General features: G+C 37.0%; 1 protein-coding gene across 1 annotated transcript; it reads left to right on the top strand.

The window, feature by feature from the left end:
* Positions 1 to 7,967: 7,967 nt before the first annotated feature.
* On the top strand, positions 7,968 to 9,802 carry LOC118781564 (protein phosphatase 1 regulatory subunit 3E-like). The gene has a single exon (XM_036534518.1). It carries the CDS (start codon positions 8,047 to 8,049, stop codon positions 8,965 to 8,967), a length of 921 nt encoding a protein of 306 aa, XP_036390411.1. The 5' UTR covers positions 7,968 to 8,046; the 3' UTR covers positions 8,968 to 9,802.
* Positions 9,803 to 19,589: the final 9,787 nt, after the last annotated feature.

Below are 19,589 nucleotides of genomic sequence, written 5' to 3'. Positions count from 1 at the left end.
GCCTATGGTACAAGGAAGACAATTAAATTGTAGGGCTGTTGGAACAACTACACTACTAAGGGTGATGGTAAAAAAAAAATTCATGCAAAAGTGGCAAGTGACATTTTGCAGTTTGAAAATTGTCAGAAATTTTTCACATGTACAAAGTTGAATGTGGAGTAATTTGGCCTTTACTCTGTTCATTGCCTTTTGACCTTAACTTAAGAGTTTAAGTTTTTTTTTGTTTTGTGTGCTGTGGGATGTGTTCATTGTTAATGTGTTATTCAAAGTTATGGACATAGGATGTCTTGTTTGATTGCCTTTGTGGGTGCTGTATTTAAAGTATTGCATTACTTCACTTTGTTTCAATTTTGTTTGAATATTTTATGTGTATTTGGACACCGCTACCTGTTGATGAGTGGAATTGTCTGAATTTCAAGAATCGTTCACGTTATGGTTTATGTAATTGATCATGTTACTGATATTTGCTTGTACTCCTTAAGCCATACTCAAAATGAATGAAATGGTTTAAGAAAATTCAGTGAAAAATCTGATACATTACACTACATTTGACAACATGTGTAGTTCTGAAGAGCCTGCAATGGTTTTAATTCCATTTTGTTTTGTGCTTTTAAGCTAGAAGACGTCTAGCTGAGAAATTAACGTTTACTTGAAGATGTATTGATTGATACTTTAGAATGCTTTATTTTCCCTGTTGTGGGCATGTACTCCTGTTTGTGCCAAGAACCTAGTTGCATTTCTGTTTTCAGCTTGAGTCTGATTACACAAAGTTGCTTAAATGTTGAGACTTCAATACGTATTATAGATTGTAACTTGTATGTTCATTTACCAAAGCTATGCAGTACATGCTGATACTAAACGCATATAAAATAGTTGTATTATTTTTCTTCCACTCTGTGGAACATATTCAGTAGTTTTTGTATTTTGTATGTTGTAGCAAAGTATTGCTGTAGTTACAAACAAATATGATGGTTTACATCTCTTCAAATTATTTATTCATTTGAGTACTTGGGAAAATGCTACACAAAACTTGTAGAACTGGAAAACACATTCACAATAAAATACTGCAGTCTGTTACAATGAGGTAAACAATTGTAATAGAATTTATCTGAATGAGTGGTATGGCAGTTCAGTTGACCTTTACCCTGCACTATATTATAGAGTATAATGAAGACAGTACTGCACTGACATTTCTCCTTGGTGTCACAGCTTGAATAAAGTTCTAAGTTAAAGCCATGTTTTATTTTCTGTCTCTAGCTGTTATTTTCTTACTGTTCCAGAACAGTTGAAACAATTCATTGCAATTACTACACATTCATGTTTGTCCTAGTTTATTCATTTTAAGAGGTTCTCACTAATGACTATTTCCATTTTTAAATACTGCAGAAAATAATTTACACAACATATACCATCCTGTCCACACAGGCATGTTTAAACTCACAAGAGAATGTTGGTGAAATAAACATTTTTACCAAGTAATTTTATGGTCTAAGGATGGTTATCAGTTGCTGAACTTGTACCAGTTATATATATACTTAATTACTCAAGGAGAACTGGCATAAAACTACTTGCTCCTGCTGAAACTTAACTTGAAGGCATCCTTCCATTGTACCTAAAGCCTGAGTATTTTGTTGAACACTCAGTGAGCAGTAAGGAATCCATATCCACAGTAATAGCTAATGCAAAATGTCATATTAGCAGCCTACATTATGTAGTTGGCTAGTTCCTTGTGACTCTTAAAGACTAAATGTCGACTAAAACGGTGTAAGGATGAATATTGGCAATTACAAAAGATTTGTTTTAGTTTATAATGTCTTGTAACAGGAAACTTTGAATATCTCAACCAAAAAGATTTCTCAGCAGCACATGATTAAGTGCCTTTCAAAAATGAGGTTGGTTATAAAGACTATCAATCCAGTCTTGCCTCATAAAAATATCAGTATTTTGACTTACCAACTCTGATCATCATGTACACTTCACTCAGTTTTTGACTGTCAGAATTAGTTGCATGTATTTTCCATCCATAAATAAAGTATGCTACACAAAGAAAGAATACCTGTCACAGGTCACAGCTTCAGTTTGAAACCTAATATGTTCTGACACAAATGATCCTGGCCTAAGATTTTTACTTTGATTTCAGATGTTTTGATCAGAAAGATTTCATTTCAACCTGTAATCCAGTTGTACTGTTTCATCACAAATCAAAAAACAAGGTACACAAAATTGAGTACACAAAAAAGAGTGGGGCAAGTCATGAATGTTCACAGTAGACGATGAGATGATGCTGGCATTGGAACCCTGGTCCCTAACAGCACAGGCAGCTGGGGTTCCACTTCCGTTGAACCTTTAGATTTGAGTGCAATGTAAAGTTTGTGGCTGTGATTGTTCTTAAAGGTTATCTTGCTGAGGTCATCATACTTGAGATGTTTTCGCAGTGGGTTTGCTGCTCGTGGGAACAAGTCTCCAACGATGTTGAAGGGCAGATCACATTTATTAGGGTTTGGAACACTGAGAGCTGACTGCGAGTGTTTACTGGACTGAGATGGCCAGTGCCAACACGGTGGACCTTGAGGCTCCGAGGTAAAAAATCTGTGGCTGAATTCAGGCACAACAGTGTGTGTGTGGGTTTGTGGTGTGATTTCCCACATTCTCTCAACACCTGCCATATCCCCTGTTGCAGACACACCATGTGATCCACCCCCACCTCTAATACTGTGTGCTGCAATTGGATTAAAGGTAGCAACAGTTCCCCTCAGTAAATTGGGACTTCTCAGATTACTGGAATCTTCGGCTTTCACAGGTGGCAAGACAGCGAAGCCGTTAAAAATCATAGTCACATTTTTAACTCTCTCTTCCATCAGTGGACACTGCTTCACAAGATCATATGCATAAGCCAACTTGGGTGAAGTTTCTCTTAGTGTGCACAGATCAGGCTCTTCATATGTTTTGTCAGCAGAGGTAGCTTGGTTTATTGCTTCTGCGAAGAGTTTGAATGTGTGATGCTCTGTAACTGGAGAGGCCTGTCTAGAAGGTCCCTTCAGAAAAGCATCTGGGATGCTTTTGCCTTTATGATTTTTGTCTGGACTGCAGTTTGTTTTGGTGGACTCACATGTTGAATCTGCCGAGTGGTCAGACTCTGAGTGCTTTAAGAAGTTAACATCTATGCAAAGGAGACAATGGTAATCATTGTCTGCAGTCCTGGACTTCTTACCCTTTTTTTGCGTTTGAAATAAGCAACTGAGAGGGGATGACATGCCCCAGCCCTGGATCTGTCAATACACCAAACACAAAATGACACACAATTAGCACTACAGAAAATCAGTAAGTGTACAAAAAGTATACTAATGTGAATGAAGAATTTGCGTTACTCTTTTTGGTTTATGCTTTGTTCCATTTTCACAAAGAAAATTATCCGGAAAATCCCGACAAGCAACACTACACTGCCTTGACAATCAAGCTTTTCTATCACTTTCTAGCTGTGTTTGCTTTTATTGTGCTATTAGGCTACTCACCGCGTCTTCCCATCCAGACCCTGCATGTAAGTCGAATGCATCATCTTCTTTCGCAAAACTCTGTTCGCTGATATGCAAAAGTGCATCGGCATGTTTCCTGTCCGGTGTTCGACAGACGCCAAATTCTGTTTTCTGCTCTGTCTCTTCGTAAACTGGAGGCAAATCGCTCATCGTGAATATGTCCATTAGACACAATAGCTGGCTTCCAATGTCAGTAGAATTTCAAAAGAGAAGTCTCAGTCTGTGGACTAAATAACGTTAGAACAAGTGCACCAATTAGTAAGCAAATAAGTTATTTTGCAGATGTGAAAATGTACGGCCAATCACACAAAACCAGTGGGAGTGAAACATATTTGCAAATGTATCTGTCGGTCGTTGTGACTGAATACAAATTAGCCATTCGACTATGGATATACAGCCAAATACAATCAGTAGCCAGCTACCCAGTTAAGTACAAAAAATAATAATAATAATAAACACTTACCGCCAGAACAAATTAAGTTTGCACGCGCGTCTAACACGTGAAGACATTGGTTACCTACTTTGTTTGTTAGTTAGCTAGCTACTGTACTTCAGCTATATAAATGCGCAGTACATACAGTAAATTGATAGCTAGCATGCTGACACTCATAAAAAAAAAAAACTAGTCTAAACCAATGGAGTGATTAACTTAGCTTATCTACTCATAGCTCACGAAGTAAGAACTGTTGGTATGGCGTTGCCATGACAACCACACCACAGAGTTCCAGCAAGTGGTCTGCTCAGATGACATCACATGACCTCTAAACAAGTGGCAGTCAAAGGGGCATGTGACGACACATGCATACAGATGGTTATGTCAATAGCATAGTTTTTATTTATTTTATTTTTTTTGAAAAGTTTACACAGCTTAAAACAAATGCAGCCTTCATATTAAGACCACATTTCCCTTACCCTAGTGTGATCTATTCCTCCTTATATGCAGTTTTTATACACTATATTGTAGTTTTGTTTGTATTTTTTCATTCTCATAACAACCACGTTTCATTTTTGTATTATCATGTACATTTCCTTGTTTTTTGCACTGTTTTGTACTAGTTGGTAAATGTGCTTTGTATTTGCACATTGGAAGTCAATCAGGAGAAGGGTGCCTGCTAAATGACAAAATGTAGATTATACAATAAGTAATGTAGAATATACGGCAATATTAAATTATTGCCGTAATTTAATTTTGGTCTAGTATGTATACAACAGAATTCAAGCAAGCATACATATATTTGTACTGAAGAGGCATTTTTAAATTGTGCATTAATTTAATAGAAAAGATGTATTGTTCTCTCAGAATTTGCCATCTTACATTGTCATGTAAGATATTTGAAAAGCGTGTGGAAAGAGAGTGTGGAAAAGTGGCATCCATATGTCAAGGTATTTCTGCGATGTAAGTGAGGGTCTTCACTGCATGTTACGATCTAAATTAAGACATGAAAATGTGGTGAAGTCAAGGTACAAGCAATTTACAAGTAATCATAGCTACATATCATGTCCAGCATAAACAACAGCATACTAACAGGGATGACATCTTGCACACTGACCCTATCTGAGAATTAATTGTGACATTTTCTGCCTTTCCAATGCATTCCTGAAATTTAATCTTATTGTCCCCTAGACATAATGTTAGAAGCAGAGGTTATGCTCCTGTGCATGTTTGAAATTGAATCTCCCCTGCTAAAAATGAAACATAAATATGAAATTAAATCAAGTATTCCTATGGTATTAATGCAGAATAAATAATTGTACATTTAGGTATACTTATACATTAAGTACAACAGTAACCTTAAATATTGTGATATGCACTGTGTCATGCTTTGAGAATAAGAGGTCATAGAAAAGGGCAAGATGCATTTTGAAACAGGTGGTCATTTAGCTGCAGGATGAATGAGACAACGCAAACAGAAAGGATAAAATAAATAGATCTTCAACATCATAAACTAAGAGACATTTATACTTTTTTTTTTGCTTTGCTGCAGCACAGTCATTTTCTCAGTCATTCTCACTACCTTATCTATCTCTTGGTAAATCTGGTTTCTGTGTCATAACATAATCGTGTAGTGCCGTTTGTATAAATGATGCAAATGGAGTTTACTGTAAACTAAATTGACATTAAAAAGACATGGCCTATTACTCACTGCAATAAAATGAAATGTCCCAGACATCTAAATCTTTAATTGATTGTTTTTGTCTTTTTAATGTCTGCCAGTACAACTCCAGTAAGTCCTGGTTCTGTTGTGGTAATATGCACAGAGTAGTTATCATGTAGAGCAAGACCTTATCATGTAGGACTTGACACTGTTCTAGCACCAGTGCCAGCTCAGTGATGTACAGTAGATGTTTACCATTGGTGGACAGGCTGCAGCTGTGCCTCATCATTCAAATGATTTTTTTCTCTGTCATAGTTCACTCTCTTGTCAACTTCACTCCTCACAATAAGCTTAAACTGCTGTTAGTAACTGTAGTGTTAACAGTTGCAAGGGGATAAATATATTCTGCCCAATGCATAACTAACCATTTATCCTTCTTTGGTTGGTGATGAGAATAACAACATGTGAACCCAACAGTAGTTTTACTGGTATAAAATCGGTGTAAATCTTAAGTATTTTCTGTTATGCAGATACTCTGTTTATATTAGCTAACGACAGTAGCTATGTATTAAATATGCCTTACCATGCATTACCAATACAGTTATCACAAAAATAAAACAATTGACATTAAACAATTAAATTCCCTAGCCAATGTAATATCCATACTGAATACCGGGTTTTCCAACTTATATGATATGCTAGGAATATGTATTAAATGAGTCAGATGGATTAATTGCCTCACATAGCTAAATTACAAGACATATCTTAATAGCCAAGGAATACTATTAGCCTGCTCCTCTGTCCTGAATGTACCTGTTTTGGACAGGTATAGAGTATGTGATTAAAATGTCAAAGCTTGCAAATTTGATTTCTACAGAATTTTTTACTATTGTGTCAATTTCAGATAGCTTTGATATTGTTCTGAATTTGCTGTCTGAAAATACTTCATTTTAACAAGATAGTTTAGGCAACAGAGATTGGTAATGTGCCATTTTAGTATTGCTAGTGGAAAGTGAAAATCAGATAAAAAGGTCCTGTATCTGAAAATCATAAGCTATATTGAAGACACTAGCAGGATGAATTTGCTGTGAATTACAGTATTTCTACATTTAGCACAAATCAAACATATGGTGTGCTTCTTCATATTTAACTATGCTATAGGACTCTTTGCAGCAGGCCTATACTTGTTTCTCTGACAGTGACTTCTTCATTCATGGCTATCATTCCTGTTTCTAGCATTTAACATTACTAAATTGTTTATTTTCTTGACAGAAGATTTTATCAAGGCTAACATCACCATCACAGCAAGATACATTAAATTTATGTCACAGAATTCAATTACCTACCACTTGCCCACTGGAACCCATGAGATCACAAGAATGTGAAACTATAAATAAATCTGTTTTAACTATTTTTATCTTATCTACACAAATGTGAATTATGTAAACTTGTAAACATAAATTTAGACTTTGAATACTTAAAGGTAGTTCAAAGCTGACAATATTATTGATTTCTAAAACATATCTAATATCTTGTTTTGCAGAAAAAAAGTTTCTACCAGTACCAGCCATAATGTTTTGCACAAAAAAGGAAAAACAAATGCTGACTTGCCAATATTATTTCTTATTTGGTCAAAGGCCTATTTAGAAGATAGCTATGCAGCTCAACATCTGCAACTATTTGTATTAATCATTCCCTGCTCCTTACCACTATGCTACACTGCCACAAAAATGGGCACACGATATAGACCCTGAATTTTTTTTTTTTCGGGCAACATTCACATTTGAATACCCAGTGTTTAGAGAGGAGTGACCACTTAATGCCACTGGAGCAAACATATTATTAGCCTAACCACATGGGCCAATCCAAAATATATACATGCATTTATTCTACTATAAGACAGACGGCAGTTTAATAGGACTGCAATTTTAGATTCGCAAGCTCATGATAAAGGCAACAGGGATCAAAATTGTTCACAAGGAGTTTGCCTGGAGTCTAATAAAGAATGTTGAGCGTTTCATGGTTTCATTTAAAGATACAGTTAACGAATAGTCATTCAGAAAAAAAATCATCATCCTCCTTAAAAAAATACAAAGAACGATTTTAGAATACCTGTACACCATACTGTACAGGGCGGGTGAATTGCTAAGACAATTGTGTTACATTCGTCTGAACACTGTGTACCTCGCGTTTTACCTCGAGTGAATACATTATTACGGAATGGTTTGAGAGGTGTGTACCCCCCCTCTACCCTTTCGTGATGCGCCAGTCGCGCGGGCTAAGATTGGTTTAGATATCCGCAGTGTCATGCTTTAGACCACAGCCCACACCATGTGTTGAAGCCAGACAACTGACGGCGTCTTTCCTCCCAACTCTTCAGAAAACGTCAAGATTCATCTTGAAGACGTAAACCTTCTATGGAAAACGAAACGGTGCACTCGATTGTTGTCATGCTGCCTCCAAAGACCTGCATCCCGAAGAATTACAGCTGCATGGCTGGTCTGTTTGGGGGCTTGGCAGCAGCTAACCAGTGGAAAGAGGACGGAGACGAAGAAGCAGACGGTCCTGGTGAATCGGACCTTGACAATCATGTGGTGGAAGAGAGACCGAGAGGCAGAGAGTGCTTTTTGAAACCTCCGCAAAGTCCAACCTTGCGAAGGAGATGCAAATCACTACCGACCCCAACAGAAAGAGCAAAGCTTGAAATAGCCAGAAGTCGAAGCCCAACTAGTAACAAAAAGGTCAGATTCGCCGATTCTTTGGGGCTGGAGCTTACCTCAGTGAAGCACTTTTGTGACGCCGACATGCCAGAGGTACCGCAGCGGGTATTAGATAAATTCAGGAGAGGAAACACAATCCATTTGAGCAACTTCGACAAGTTTCCAAGAATTCCTACACAATCGGTATTTATGGAAGCTCAATTCATTAATCCCGGTAATTTACCAGGATTCTTAGAGAAAGTGCAAGAATTAAAGGTGATGTTGGAATGTGTTGAAACTGACGAATTTTGTCTGTCAGGATTTGTCAGAGTATTAAACCTGGCTTTTGAGAAAAGCGTATTTTTAAGGTACACGCTAAATAACTGGATAACGTTTTTAGATGTTCTTGCTTCGTACGTCCCAAACTCCAGCGATGGGTTAACAGACAAATTCAGCTTTAAGATCATCACCCCGACATTTTTGGAAAGTGAAGGTACATTGCAGTTTGCAATAAAGTACTGTGTCGGCGACAATGAGTTTTGGGACAACAATAATGGAAATAATTATAAAGTGCGACGCCACAGGTTTAAAATATCTCCCCCAAGAGAATGGGAAAACGGCTGGATTCACTTCATTTAGCATGTTCTTTTCACGAGGATACATGGGTATTTTGTGTGCAAAACACACAACAAACATTCACTGAAATGTACGCGTTACAAATATATTTAATTGTAATTCTGATTGGCTGCCTTTGGGGTTCCCGTGCTGGGGTACATCATGTTCTTTCCTTTCTTCTGACGTTTCTCTACACGATTTGAATGACAGATGACATCCCCACAGGTGGAGAACGCATAGTAGGTATGTCGAGATGGAACATTTAGAATTTAAAATTGCTGTATAATGACCATGACAGACTTTTCACAGGTCCGCCGTTTCATTGGGCAGTTTCGACCTCTTATGTAACACACAACACGTGCTGCTGTATAGACAATGGTTCAAGTGATCTTCCTATTACAACGTACAGAATTTCTAAATTGCATTTATAGGCACCGTTTCAGGTTCTCCGTTTTAAGGCTATATTTTATTTTTTTATAAATTTCATGTAGTTCAACGCTTTAATTTGCCTCAGGCTTCCGAAATAACCGGAAAATTTGTCACGTTTCAGGAAAAAAAATGCCACGTGCCACCTATAACAGGAATATGAAGGCATATGTAGCACACATGTGTCTTGTTGTGTAGCCAACTAATGAGTGCATCAGGCCGTGCATCTCTGTAGCCATTCGTTCATCCACTTGATACTCCATTCTACCATGCAATTCTAACAATACTGTGGAATTAGTCAGGGACTTTTAGTAACACAACACTAATGCGGTAAAGATCACTGTTTACAGTTCACTTCATTCATTGCAGGGTGACATTAAAAAGACATAAAACCGTGCACATAATGAACTCCACCATATTGTTATTGGAGTGAGTGAATTTAAAATTTAAATAGTATATTTTCTACTTTTCACATGTTAAATTCTCATGTTTCTGTTTGTTGCTTAAATTACATAGTACTTTGGATATGCCTTACCGTTACAGTATAAAACAATGAAGACCATATCTGTGGATGTCTGTTATATAGGTTGGAGGTAATAAATACTACTGTATGTAGGCTACCTCGAATATAGAATGGGTAAGTAGGCATCATTAACACTGAAATGGCTGCTTAAACACTGGGCTATTAAGATTGCCTACCTCCTATTAAATGAAATATTTCATTAAAAATAAAAATACCAAAACTTCTTATGAAAAGGTCTTTAATGTAATACTTACAGATATAAAAACAATGAATGAGATTGTGATATTGGAGATGTCATGAGATAATGGCTGCCACTCTGTAAACTATTTGCAAAAAGAGCTCTAACAATGGAATTGGACCACCGAGTGTTGAGCATGTAAGACAAAGGAATATTATTTTTATCTAATGTAGCCATAATGATTCCTGCATAAACAGTATGCTGGTATGTTTTTGAAAAAAAATTTAATTTTAATTGTTTTAATTGTACAGCATCCTTCTTTTCCAAGACGTCAGTTCTCACCATGTGTAAATAATTGTTAGCTACATTGTGCAATAATGTGTGTTTTTGCAAGGAATACCAGAAACCTGGTAAAAGATTAGTTTTTCATAGCTTCTGTTTACTTGAAACTACGTTCTATGTTTGTGACAGCCGGAAGGTAATATGAAGAGTGGAGCGTGATTGAAAGAAATTTGCTTTGAGGCTAATGTATTAGTATTGTCTTATGCTGCTGTATGACAGGTGTCCCAGGCTCTGTTCGGGTTCACTGTGGACTAAGTCCCGCCCTGATCACCTTATCAGGATGAGGGGTGAAATTGGCCTTAGTAGAATAAAGCCTGGTGGGACAGTTGAGTGCTAAATTTCAGGGCTGTGAAACCCTTTAGCATCAAAGCCAGGGACTCCTTACAGAACTGTGTGCTTTTATATAACTCCGTCTTAAAAGGCATGTAGAAATATAGAATCGTAAGAATGATATTGTTGATTACTCTTTTTAAGCTGTGATCATTTTCTCTGCAACAATGGGTAGATGCACCAGACAAGGGAGTTATTTTGAAGAATTTGTGTTTCAGTGATTCACTGTTCAACTGGTTGGCTGTGCATATGCTCATGAGTGTTATGAGAAGGGTATTTTAAGTTTTAATTATTTAGAGATATTAGGTGTTAATGTGGTGTACATTATTGTAATATTCTTTAAGTCAAACTACTAAGAAAGATTCTTGTATGGAGTATGGGTGGTAGTTCAAGTATGACAGTAGAGAATGCTGTCAATATTTTTGTTTTTTTTTGTAAGCATTGCATAGTCAGCTTTAGGAACAATAATTCATTCTGTGCTAATGAAGTCTGTTTGTCATATATAGAAACTTTAACTTTAGAGGGCAATGATGTAACAGTACCAATTGCCTTCAAAGTATAACTTACAGTTAGCTGTACTGTCTGACTGCAATTTCCTCATTCACTTCTGTCCCTAAGATTTCAACCAAGACAGCTGATTTTAGCATTTGATTAATATGTTGTTTTAAATATTTGTTTTGTTTGTTTGAGAATGTTATTTTAGTGGAATTCTCTGCAATTTGGCAAGGCGTGGGAAAGGGTGTGCACATGAAAATTACACAAGATGAAATACTGAGAGGTGTGTACTAAAAGTTGACAGCTTTCATGGAATATTGCACCTTTGTTACAAGTGTACTGAAATATAATATTTAAAGATGGACTCCGGTGAAAAGCATTGGCTTTAATCTGATATTCTGTTTGGGTAGCCTCAGTGTATCCACGTAAAAGTACAGCAGGCTTAGCATTCCTTTATTTTAGGAAAACATATACAAATGGCATTAAATAACTACATTTCAGACGGCACTTGAAGAGTTCTAAGAAGCCTGACGGCACAAAATTTTAGGGCATTGATGTTATTCTCAATGGACCCAAAGGTAAGGGCACTATTTGGGTTCTTTACCAATAGGAAAATGTGACAACCTGTGGTAAGGCTTGGACTGGTGTATGGTGTTACCTAAAACCACCAGTATATCACCTGAACCATGAATATTCTTAATGACCAGTGGTTTAGTGGAAGCCACATAAATTTAGAAAAATTAACTGTTGTGTAGCTAAATACCATTTGATATGCTTAGAGCAATGTGGATCTAAAACCTAGTACCTTCATGAGTAACAATATCCCTAGCTACTACTATATTGAGTATTGCTCATCGCTACACCACCTTTGACTCAACTGGAGCTAGTAAAATGAATTAAATTTGCTTGCGCAAGGGGAAAGCTTAGAGTGAAGAAATGCTAGCTAGCTCAATAAACTAGATGAATACACACTGTCTAGAAAATTTAGCCTGTTAGTTAGGCAATAGCTGTGCCATTTAAAAGTAGCACTAGCTAGTTAGATCAAGACATATAGCTAGTAGCTGTTTACTTCTGCCTCAGGTTCTCCTAACTCCCAAAACCCTGTCCTTGATTGTCAGTTGCTTAGTTTGCAAGACTACACCTGTAGCTAACAAGCAAGATAAAACTACATGAAGATACATTACCCCCATTCAAGTATGGAGTCAGGTAGTAGGTAATTAGGAAAAAAATACAACTAGCTTCAAATATAAATAGCTAACTACAAAGGTTTGGCATCTTGCCACCATACTAGCTATCTAGGTAACTACTTATGCAGAGTAACAATATGTTAAAAAATAACCTGGGAAAAGGATAGTAAACAAATCTGGATCGTATTTCAGCCAAACCACTGTCTGTTTTACCTTAGAGCACTGATTGTCAATCCTGCTCCTGGGGCCCCCCTGCTCCGCAGGTTTTCCATCTCTCCCTGCTCTACCTACCTGACTGAACTCATCAGTGGCACTTTTGATTAGCTGAGCATACCTGATTTAATCAAGAGCATGTTAATCACACTAATCAGGTGTGTTTGGAGCAAAGATAGATAGAAGATATGCAGGACAGGGGGGCTCCAGGAGTAGGATTGAGAAACACTGCGCTTAGAGGGATCCCTCTCTAATCCTTCAGATGGTTGCTGTCACTCTGAAGCTGTTCAGACCCATGAGGATAATAAACCTCTTTGTCCAGATGTGAGCATCAGGTTTATATTTACAGTAAATGTTAACCAAATCTCTGTTTTGATTTGGTTTGGTTGCTTGTTTATCTCACCAACTAAATTAGCTAGCTAATTATTTGACTAATTATCAGTTCCTCTTCACAGGTTTCCCCACACAAAACAACAAACAAAAATACTGGAGACAAAATAATTTTAAAAGTTACACCAATCCCCATGGTTGGGTAAAAACCAAAACATCATTTGTTTGTTGTCTGCTGGTCTGTGTCTGTATGCCACTTAGTCACTACCTCATTTTTGTCAGGAGCCACTCTCGATTGCCATGACTTGATGATGTGACTGGGGTACTTACTGGCCTTACTCCCACCTTTACTATTTATTATTTAAACATTGGACAGATTCCTGATATCTTATGTCCTAGTCCCTAAAGATAACAAGGATAACAAATATTTAAAGCCAGAATTATTTTAAAAGTGTTTATGGGCCTGCAATATCCTAATTTAATGGTAAGAACCTCTGTGTTGCTTTGAAATAAACTTTGTCCCCACATTTTCACCAGATTTCACTGGAGTCTATCTTTAAGCTATCTACAATCAACTGATTTCAGTGTCTAAAATAAAACTTTTTATGCATTATCAGGTCTCCTACATCATGGACTTTGATATCATAAATTGATATATACAGAGGAATACACACTTTTTCCTGTGGTATCCTGCTGCATACACCATAAATCAATGTTTTTTTTACACATTAAAAACTCAAGCTGCACTAAGCAGATATGTGTGTGGTGGTTAGTCTTCTGCCCATTTCTGGTTTTGATTGTGAATATTTCTTTTGTATAGGGCTCAGCACCTTTTGAATTAAGATGATTGTAAATGTTGAGAAGGGCACTAAGCGCTTGAGACCAGACTCCAGTTTAGGATGGGCATGGGAGTCTGGGTAAGTTTGTAGAAAACCTGCCCTGGCCTCTGAACAACTATTTTTGGAAATGGGTGTGGAGGATGCATGCCTTTTCAGATAAAATAGCACTTTTGTGTATCTTTGACTTCTGAACGGAAAATGAAATGATTGTTTACTGAAGAAAGTGTGTTAACTTTCAACTGCATGTCCTGTGGGGACTGCATAATGCTCTTGCAATGTGCACTTTCATTGAAGGGTAAGGATGAAATATGAGGGAGGTTAATGAATGCCACTCTTAACTTGACACCATTCCTTGCCACTTTTCTTAGAATTATTTCTAAGACATTGTCATTGCCCGTTGTGAATTCTGATCTGATATGTGAAATTTATCTGTCACTTTTTAAAGAGTAAACTTTTTTTCTGTGATTTTTATATTTTGTGGCAAAATGTTTGATTTTTTTCTTATCTATGCAAACCTTTTCTCTGAGTTAATGTTTTTTTCCCCTCTCTGTTATGATTTGTCTTGGCTGAATGTTGAACACTGTGTTTATGCTATTGGCATGCATAGTTAAAATACATGTATGTTATTTTTCAGGTGACTTTGTAGCTTATATTTTGTTATTAACTGCATTAACTGCATTAAAGACCCTCTTGATGGAAATCAAAGTGCAAGTGCATTATTACAATTGTTTATTTTATATGCTGGAAATTAGATTAGCTTTAAAATGGAAAAGGAATTTACCATAAAAAACATAACAGTAATAATACTGTAGAAAGAATAATAATCCCATTCAATGGCAGTCAGAAACTTCATCACTGTAGACATCTCTCATTTTGAACACTAGGGGTGCAAGAATTAAATATAATTCTTGTACTATGAGTTATGCTAATTACCATCTTATTTTGAAAGGCTGACATCCTTTGGATTTTAGGTGAGCTAATCCATTCAGAGTTGGATTGTTTATCCTTGAACATGATTGGCTCTGGAGGGGAAGAGTGTAACTTCACCTTCAAGAGGATGACAAAGTCAATATTTGCTCAGAGGAGATCATATATTTTCACGTAAATGTGTTTTCAAGAGTATTGAATGAAAATGGAGACGTTCCTCTTATAAACCCACCAATAACATACAAATGGGTTGATGTTCTCAGTATCATGATATTAAACAGTGTCTGTTAATGATGAAAAGGAGAATAGGGAGGAACTTGGGTCATTTGTGTAAAAAAGATATATAGACTTGTGATTTGTTCTTGTTTTCTGTAGGAAATGATTCATTATGCATTTGTAGTCCAGCATGAATTAGTAATACAAAGAAGGTCTGGCTTATGGTCTTAAATGAGAGAAACCCAGTTTAACTGCTATGGGTTTTTTTCTGTAACTTGGCAATATGCCAAGTGATACATGTAAATAAAATAATAACATTAATCTTACACAGGATGGCAAGGGTGTTCACAATTCTGTGCAGTGCTTTTAAATCATACCAACTGAAACTGAACTTAAAATGCCAAACAGCCTTATTATTTCCCATGTGTAGCACAAATGCAACAAAAAAGATGACCACAAATATTTCTCATACAGGAGGACTAGGGAGACAAAGACAACAGTAGAGGTATGTTATTATAGATCTCTCTCCCCAAATGACCTTTAGGCTGTATATCACATCTGACAAGGACACCAAGCAACACCTGGGCTGATTACAAGTCAATCTCAGTTGTGGCAGTGCCTGACTGCAGAGTCACCACTGTTCCAGGCTCTAAAAGCTTCTCAGATTTCAGGCTGTGAGACAACAGGAACGTCAGACAGCAGCCAAAAAAAAAAACAGCCAACAAAACCAAACAAAACACCAAAGCAGCTTCCATACCACCCATCCTCACAACACTTTCTGTGAATTTCATGAACTGTTTAACTGGATACTTGTACCCAATAAACAACAAAAGACTAGATTTTAAATTTGTGACACAAGGTTAAGGACAAAGCACATTCCACTTTGATTGAATTTCAGCCTAAGCTGAAAATGGGAAAAGTTTTTCTCCCTTTATCCACATGCACATGTGCGTACACAGCAGATGCAGGCCAGTCCATTTTGATCAAAAACAAACAGATGCCTCGAATGACACTGATCCATGTGCATTTAGACAAGAAGAATGAAACTGGAGGAGTAGGACTGAAGTTCATCAATATACATATTTAATTTGCTTATTAAGGTGATGCGCAACAAAAGCAGACTATGTTCAAAATTAATCAAATCTCTCTCAAGTCTTGCATGGGCCTGGTTAGGGAATAATCACATTATGATAATGTGATGTTTCACCACATAAATTGACGAGATGATTGGTAACAAACAAGTTTAGGAATATAACTTGGAATGTTCTCAAAATGAGTCATGCTTTGTTAAGACATACAGCATTCACCTAATGTGTTTTGCAGAATTTGTATGAGATTGAAACTGATTTGAGAGAAAGACAGTAATCCCAGAACATGTGATAAATGGTTACATATTTTAAGCAGTTGAGCAGAAATCATTCCACCTGATTTCTACCACAGAGAAATGTGAAGTTCAATGCAATTGAATTGTACTTTAGATAGTAATTGAATCTAATTGTTTACAAAATGTTTGCACATATTTTACCTCTGTTTTGTAGATGATGGAGATTCTTGAGGAGTATCATCTGCCTGATGGTCTTCAAATTAACTGTGATAAGTATGTTCTGATCTCTGAATTAGAGGCTGTTGTTTTGAACTGTGCAGTCAACATGAATCAGAAAGATGAGCTGCCAGCCATTTCAGTGAATCAGTCTAACAATGTGTAAACCTGTGCAAAAATTTGAATGATCACATTCCCTCAAAACTCTTTTAAGATTCCCCACCAGCCCTTTGGGGGCCAGCCCAGAACTTGTATCTGTAATCTCTTGATTGTTTAAATTAAATTGCTGCTATAAAGAGCTGAAGGCTTTAATGGAATAAATAAACTGTAGAACTTCATTAAATTTATGACATGCCTCATTAAATTAATGTATAAAACTATCTGTTTTTGAAAAAGCTACAGTCAGAATTTTTTGCAAAGATTTCAGAAGAGTAGCATACATTTTATACTCCTGAAATGAATGTATTTCTGAGGTCTTGAATAATGTTTAAGTCATTTAAGCGATTGCAGCTTCTGTAGGTGGTTTTCTCATCTAAAAGGAAAGGAAGGAAATGAAATCAATGGGAGCTGATGTTTGCCATGGCTCTGTGTTGTATAAAGAGGTGATGCTCGCAGCTCAGAAACCATGGACACTGTTTGATACACACAGTTTGGACTTTGACCACAGACTCCGTTAGACAGCAGCACGAGTCACAGCAATCCACTCAGCTATGGCACCAGTGTGGCTTTTCTCTCTCCTTCTGTTTGGGGTATTTCCTGCAAGCTGTGTGTCCCAAAATGTGGGCACTTCTATTCCTCTTGTGCTGCCCAGACAGTGCGGACAGACCCAGTTTTTCAATACTGCTTCCCTAAAGTGCAACGCATGTGGAGCCAATCAAAGCAAGAGTCACAGCGGTAAGTCACATGAGACTGTCCCTGGTGGAAAAATTGAATGATTAAACTGATTTCTTTTGTTTTTTTCAACAGCAGACTTTTGAAGAATGAATCCACAATTTAGCTTGAATGACCACACCTGTAGGGTTTGTGTTATTATTTTAAGTTAATCCTTGAAACAGGTAAGGAGCGGATGTCAGCTGTGCCCAGTGTCATCACTGTATAGCACTGTCTCAGATTTTTAGTATGCATCTCTTCCCCAGGCCTACAGTGTGTGTGTCACACGGGCTTCACATCCAGAGACCTGGGCTCTCCTAAAAAGCAATGCTTGTTCTGTGTAAGTACCTGGAATATGAGAGAAAAAAATATTCATTCAATGCACATCAGCGTTTCCTCCAAATGTTTGTGTGGGAAAGCTCACATTACTCTTGAATTATTGTTGTGCGATTTACCATAAGAAGAAGATTTTACATTGCATGCTTACTTAGAAATATCCATATATGAGGAACTAAACCACTTGCAGTAAAAGTAAAGATATAGTATAAAGAATAATCATTGCTAAAAAAACTCACATGTGGCAGACAATACAGCTGTACCATGTACTGATAAGCAGGTGATTACTAAACAAACCTTTTTTGGTAGGTGCATTTCAAGCAGGTGTGTTCTTCAGGTTGTAGGGCATGGACATTATAGACATGGCTGTACCTTAATGAATTCAGAAAAGCATACATGTATCAATCATTAATCCAGCTGCTTACAAAAATCACAATAAAGAATGGTACCTGCATAATAGTATGAGATTACCAGAAAGTGTTTTATTAGTCAGTAGATCAAATCATAATCTTTCAGCCACTTGGGTCTTCACTATGATGCACTATGTGAGAAACTGAAATGTCACCTGTAGAAATCCTGTCACCTGACTTGACTTGACTTGACTAGAAATAGACAAAGGGTAATAAAATGTGGACATATACTGTTAACAGATCGCATCAAATAAATGTTTTCATGACATAGCTGTAGTGTTGTTGCTCTGTATTTTTATGTTGAGGGAACAATTTGCATTAGCTTGGTATCTGTTATATAGTGCTAAGACTGGCTCTTATTCAGCTCATGCTTTATGTCTTTTATGTTTAATCTACAATTGTTTATAATTTTTTTCAAGGTTCACCTAATTTGGTCTTAATAATGTTCTTTAATTTCTTTGCTCTCTGAATATACGTAACAGAACATTGTCAGTTTCTCATAATGAAAGCCCATGACTTCTCTGGACACAAACCCTGTGTTATTATTATTTATGCATAATAAAAATACATTTTTCATTTAGCTGAGTAATAATATTTAAGCATGTGAAAAAAGGAAACAGAAATTTTGGTGATGGGAGAATTGACACATTAATAACGAACATTGACACATTAATTATTTGTAATATTATGAATGCTGTTAAGTGAAAATGACATGTCATTGGCACAGAATGGCACAGTGTCTCTGGACCAGAGAAGATGCCTGCAGTGTGTGGATAGCAGGGGAAGCTGTGTGTGTGGAGCTGGTCAGACTTTGGGTGAGACTAATACTCATTGTGCTGATGGGACAGTGAGTGTGCTGTATTCAACCATCACCTGGAAGGGTGGAATTTCTCCTAGATTGTACCTGATCAGTGTACCTGATCAAGTCTCCTTAGGAGACTGTTACAAACATATACAGACATGAAATCCACTCAATAATTGCATCCAATGTAACTGATTGTAGATGTGTGTTTTGAACATCATGTGTGCTGTGTAATTTTGCAATTGACTACCTTCCCTTCGCAGCTGAGAATATGGCTAACCTGACTGCTTTTTGTGTGACCTGTCCCATAACCACTACAGGAAAGGCAGGTGAAGATGTGTAAGTTGCACTGCATGGAATTTTACAGTAGTTCTTTCACTCCCTCACTCGCCTGTCATGGAAGCATTGAGGGGCTTTGGCTCAGATGTTTTATTGAGTCAGCCTTTTATTTCCTCATGACATTGTACTTTTCACTCTAAACTTATTGATAAACAATTTGTAAATGTCTACATTAAAATGAAGTCAGCCCTCCATCTCTCAGATGTGCCCTTTGTCAGGAAACCTTTTATGTGGTGTCAGGAAAGTGCAGCTGCCAAAGTGATCAACTGGTAAGCATCCCTCAAATTTCCCCCTTCTGTCAATGGGTATATTTCTGTCTACAACATATGGTCACCTTTGTGGT

The sequence above is a fragment of the Megalops cyprinoides genome, chromosome 8, assembly GCF_013368585.1.
Source record: "Megalops cyprinoides isolate fMegCyp1 chromosome 8, fMegCyp1.pri, whole genome shotgun sequence".
In the NCBI taxonomy this organism is placed as follows: Eukaryota; Metazoa; Chordata; class Actinopteri; order Elopiformes; family Megalopidae; genus Megalops; species Megalops cyprinoides.
Note: the sequence above shows the minus strand (reverse complement) of the source record. Positions and strands in the feature narration are given on the sequence as shown.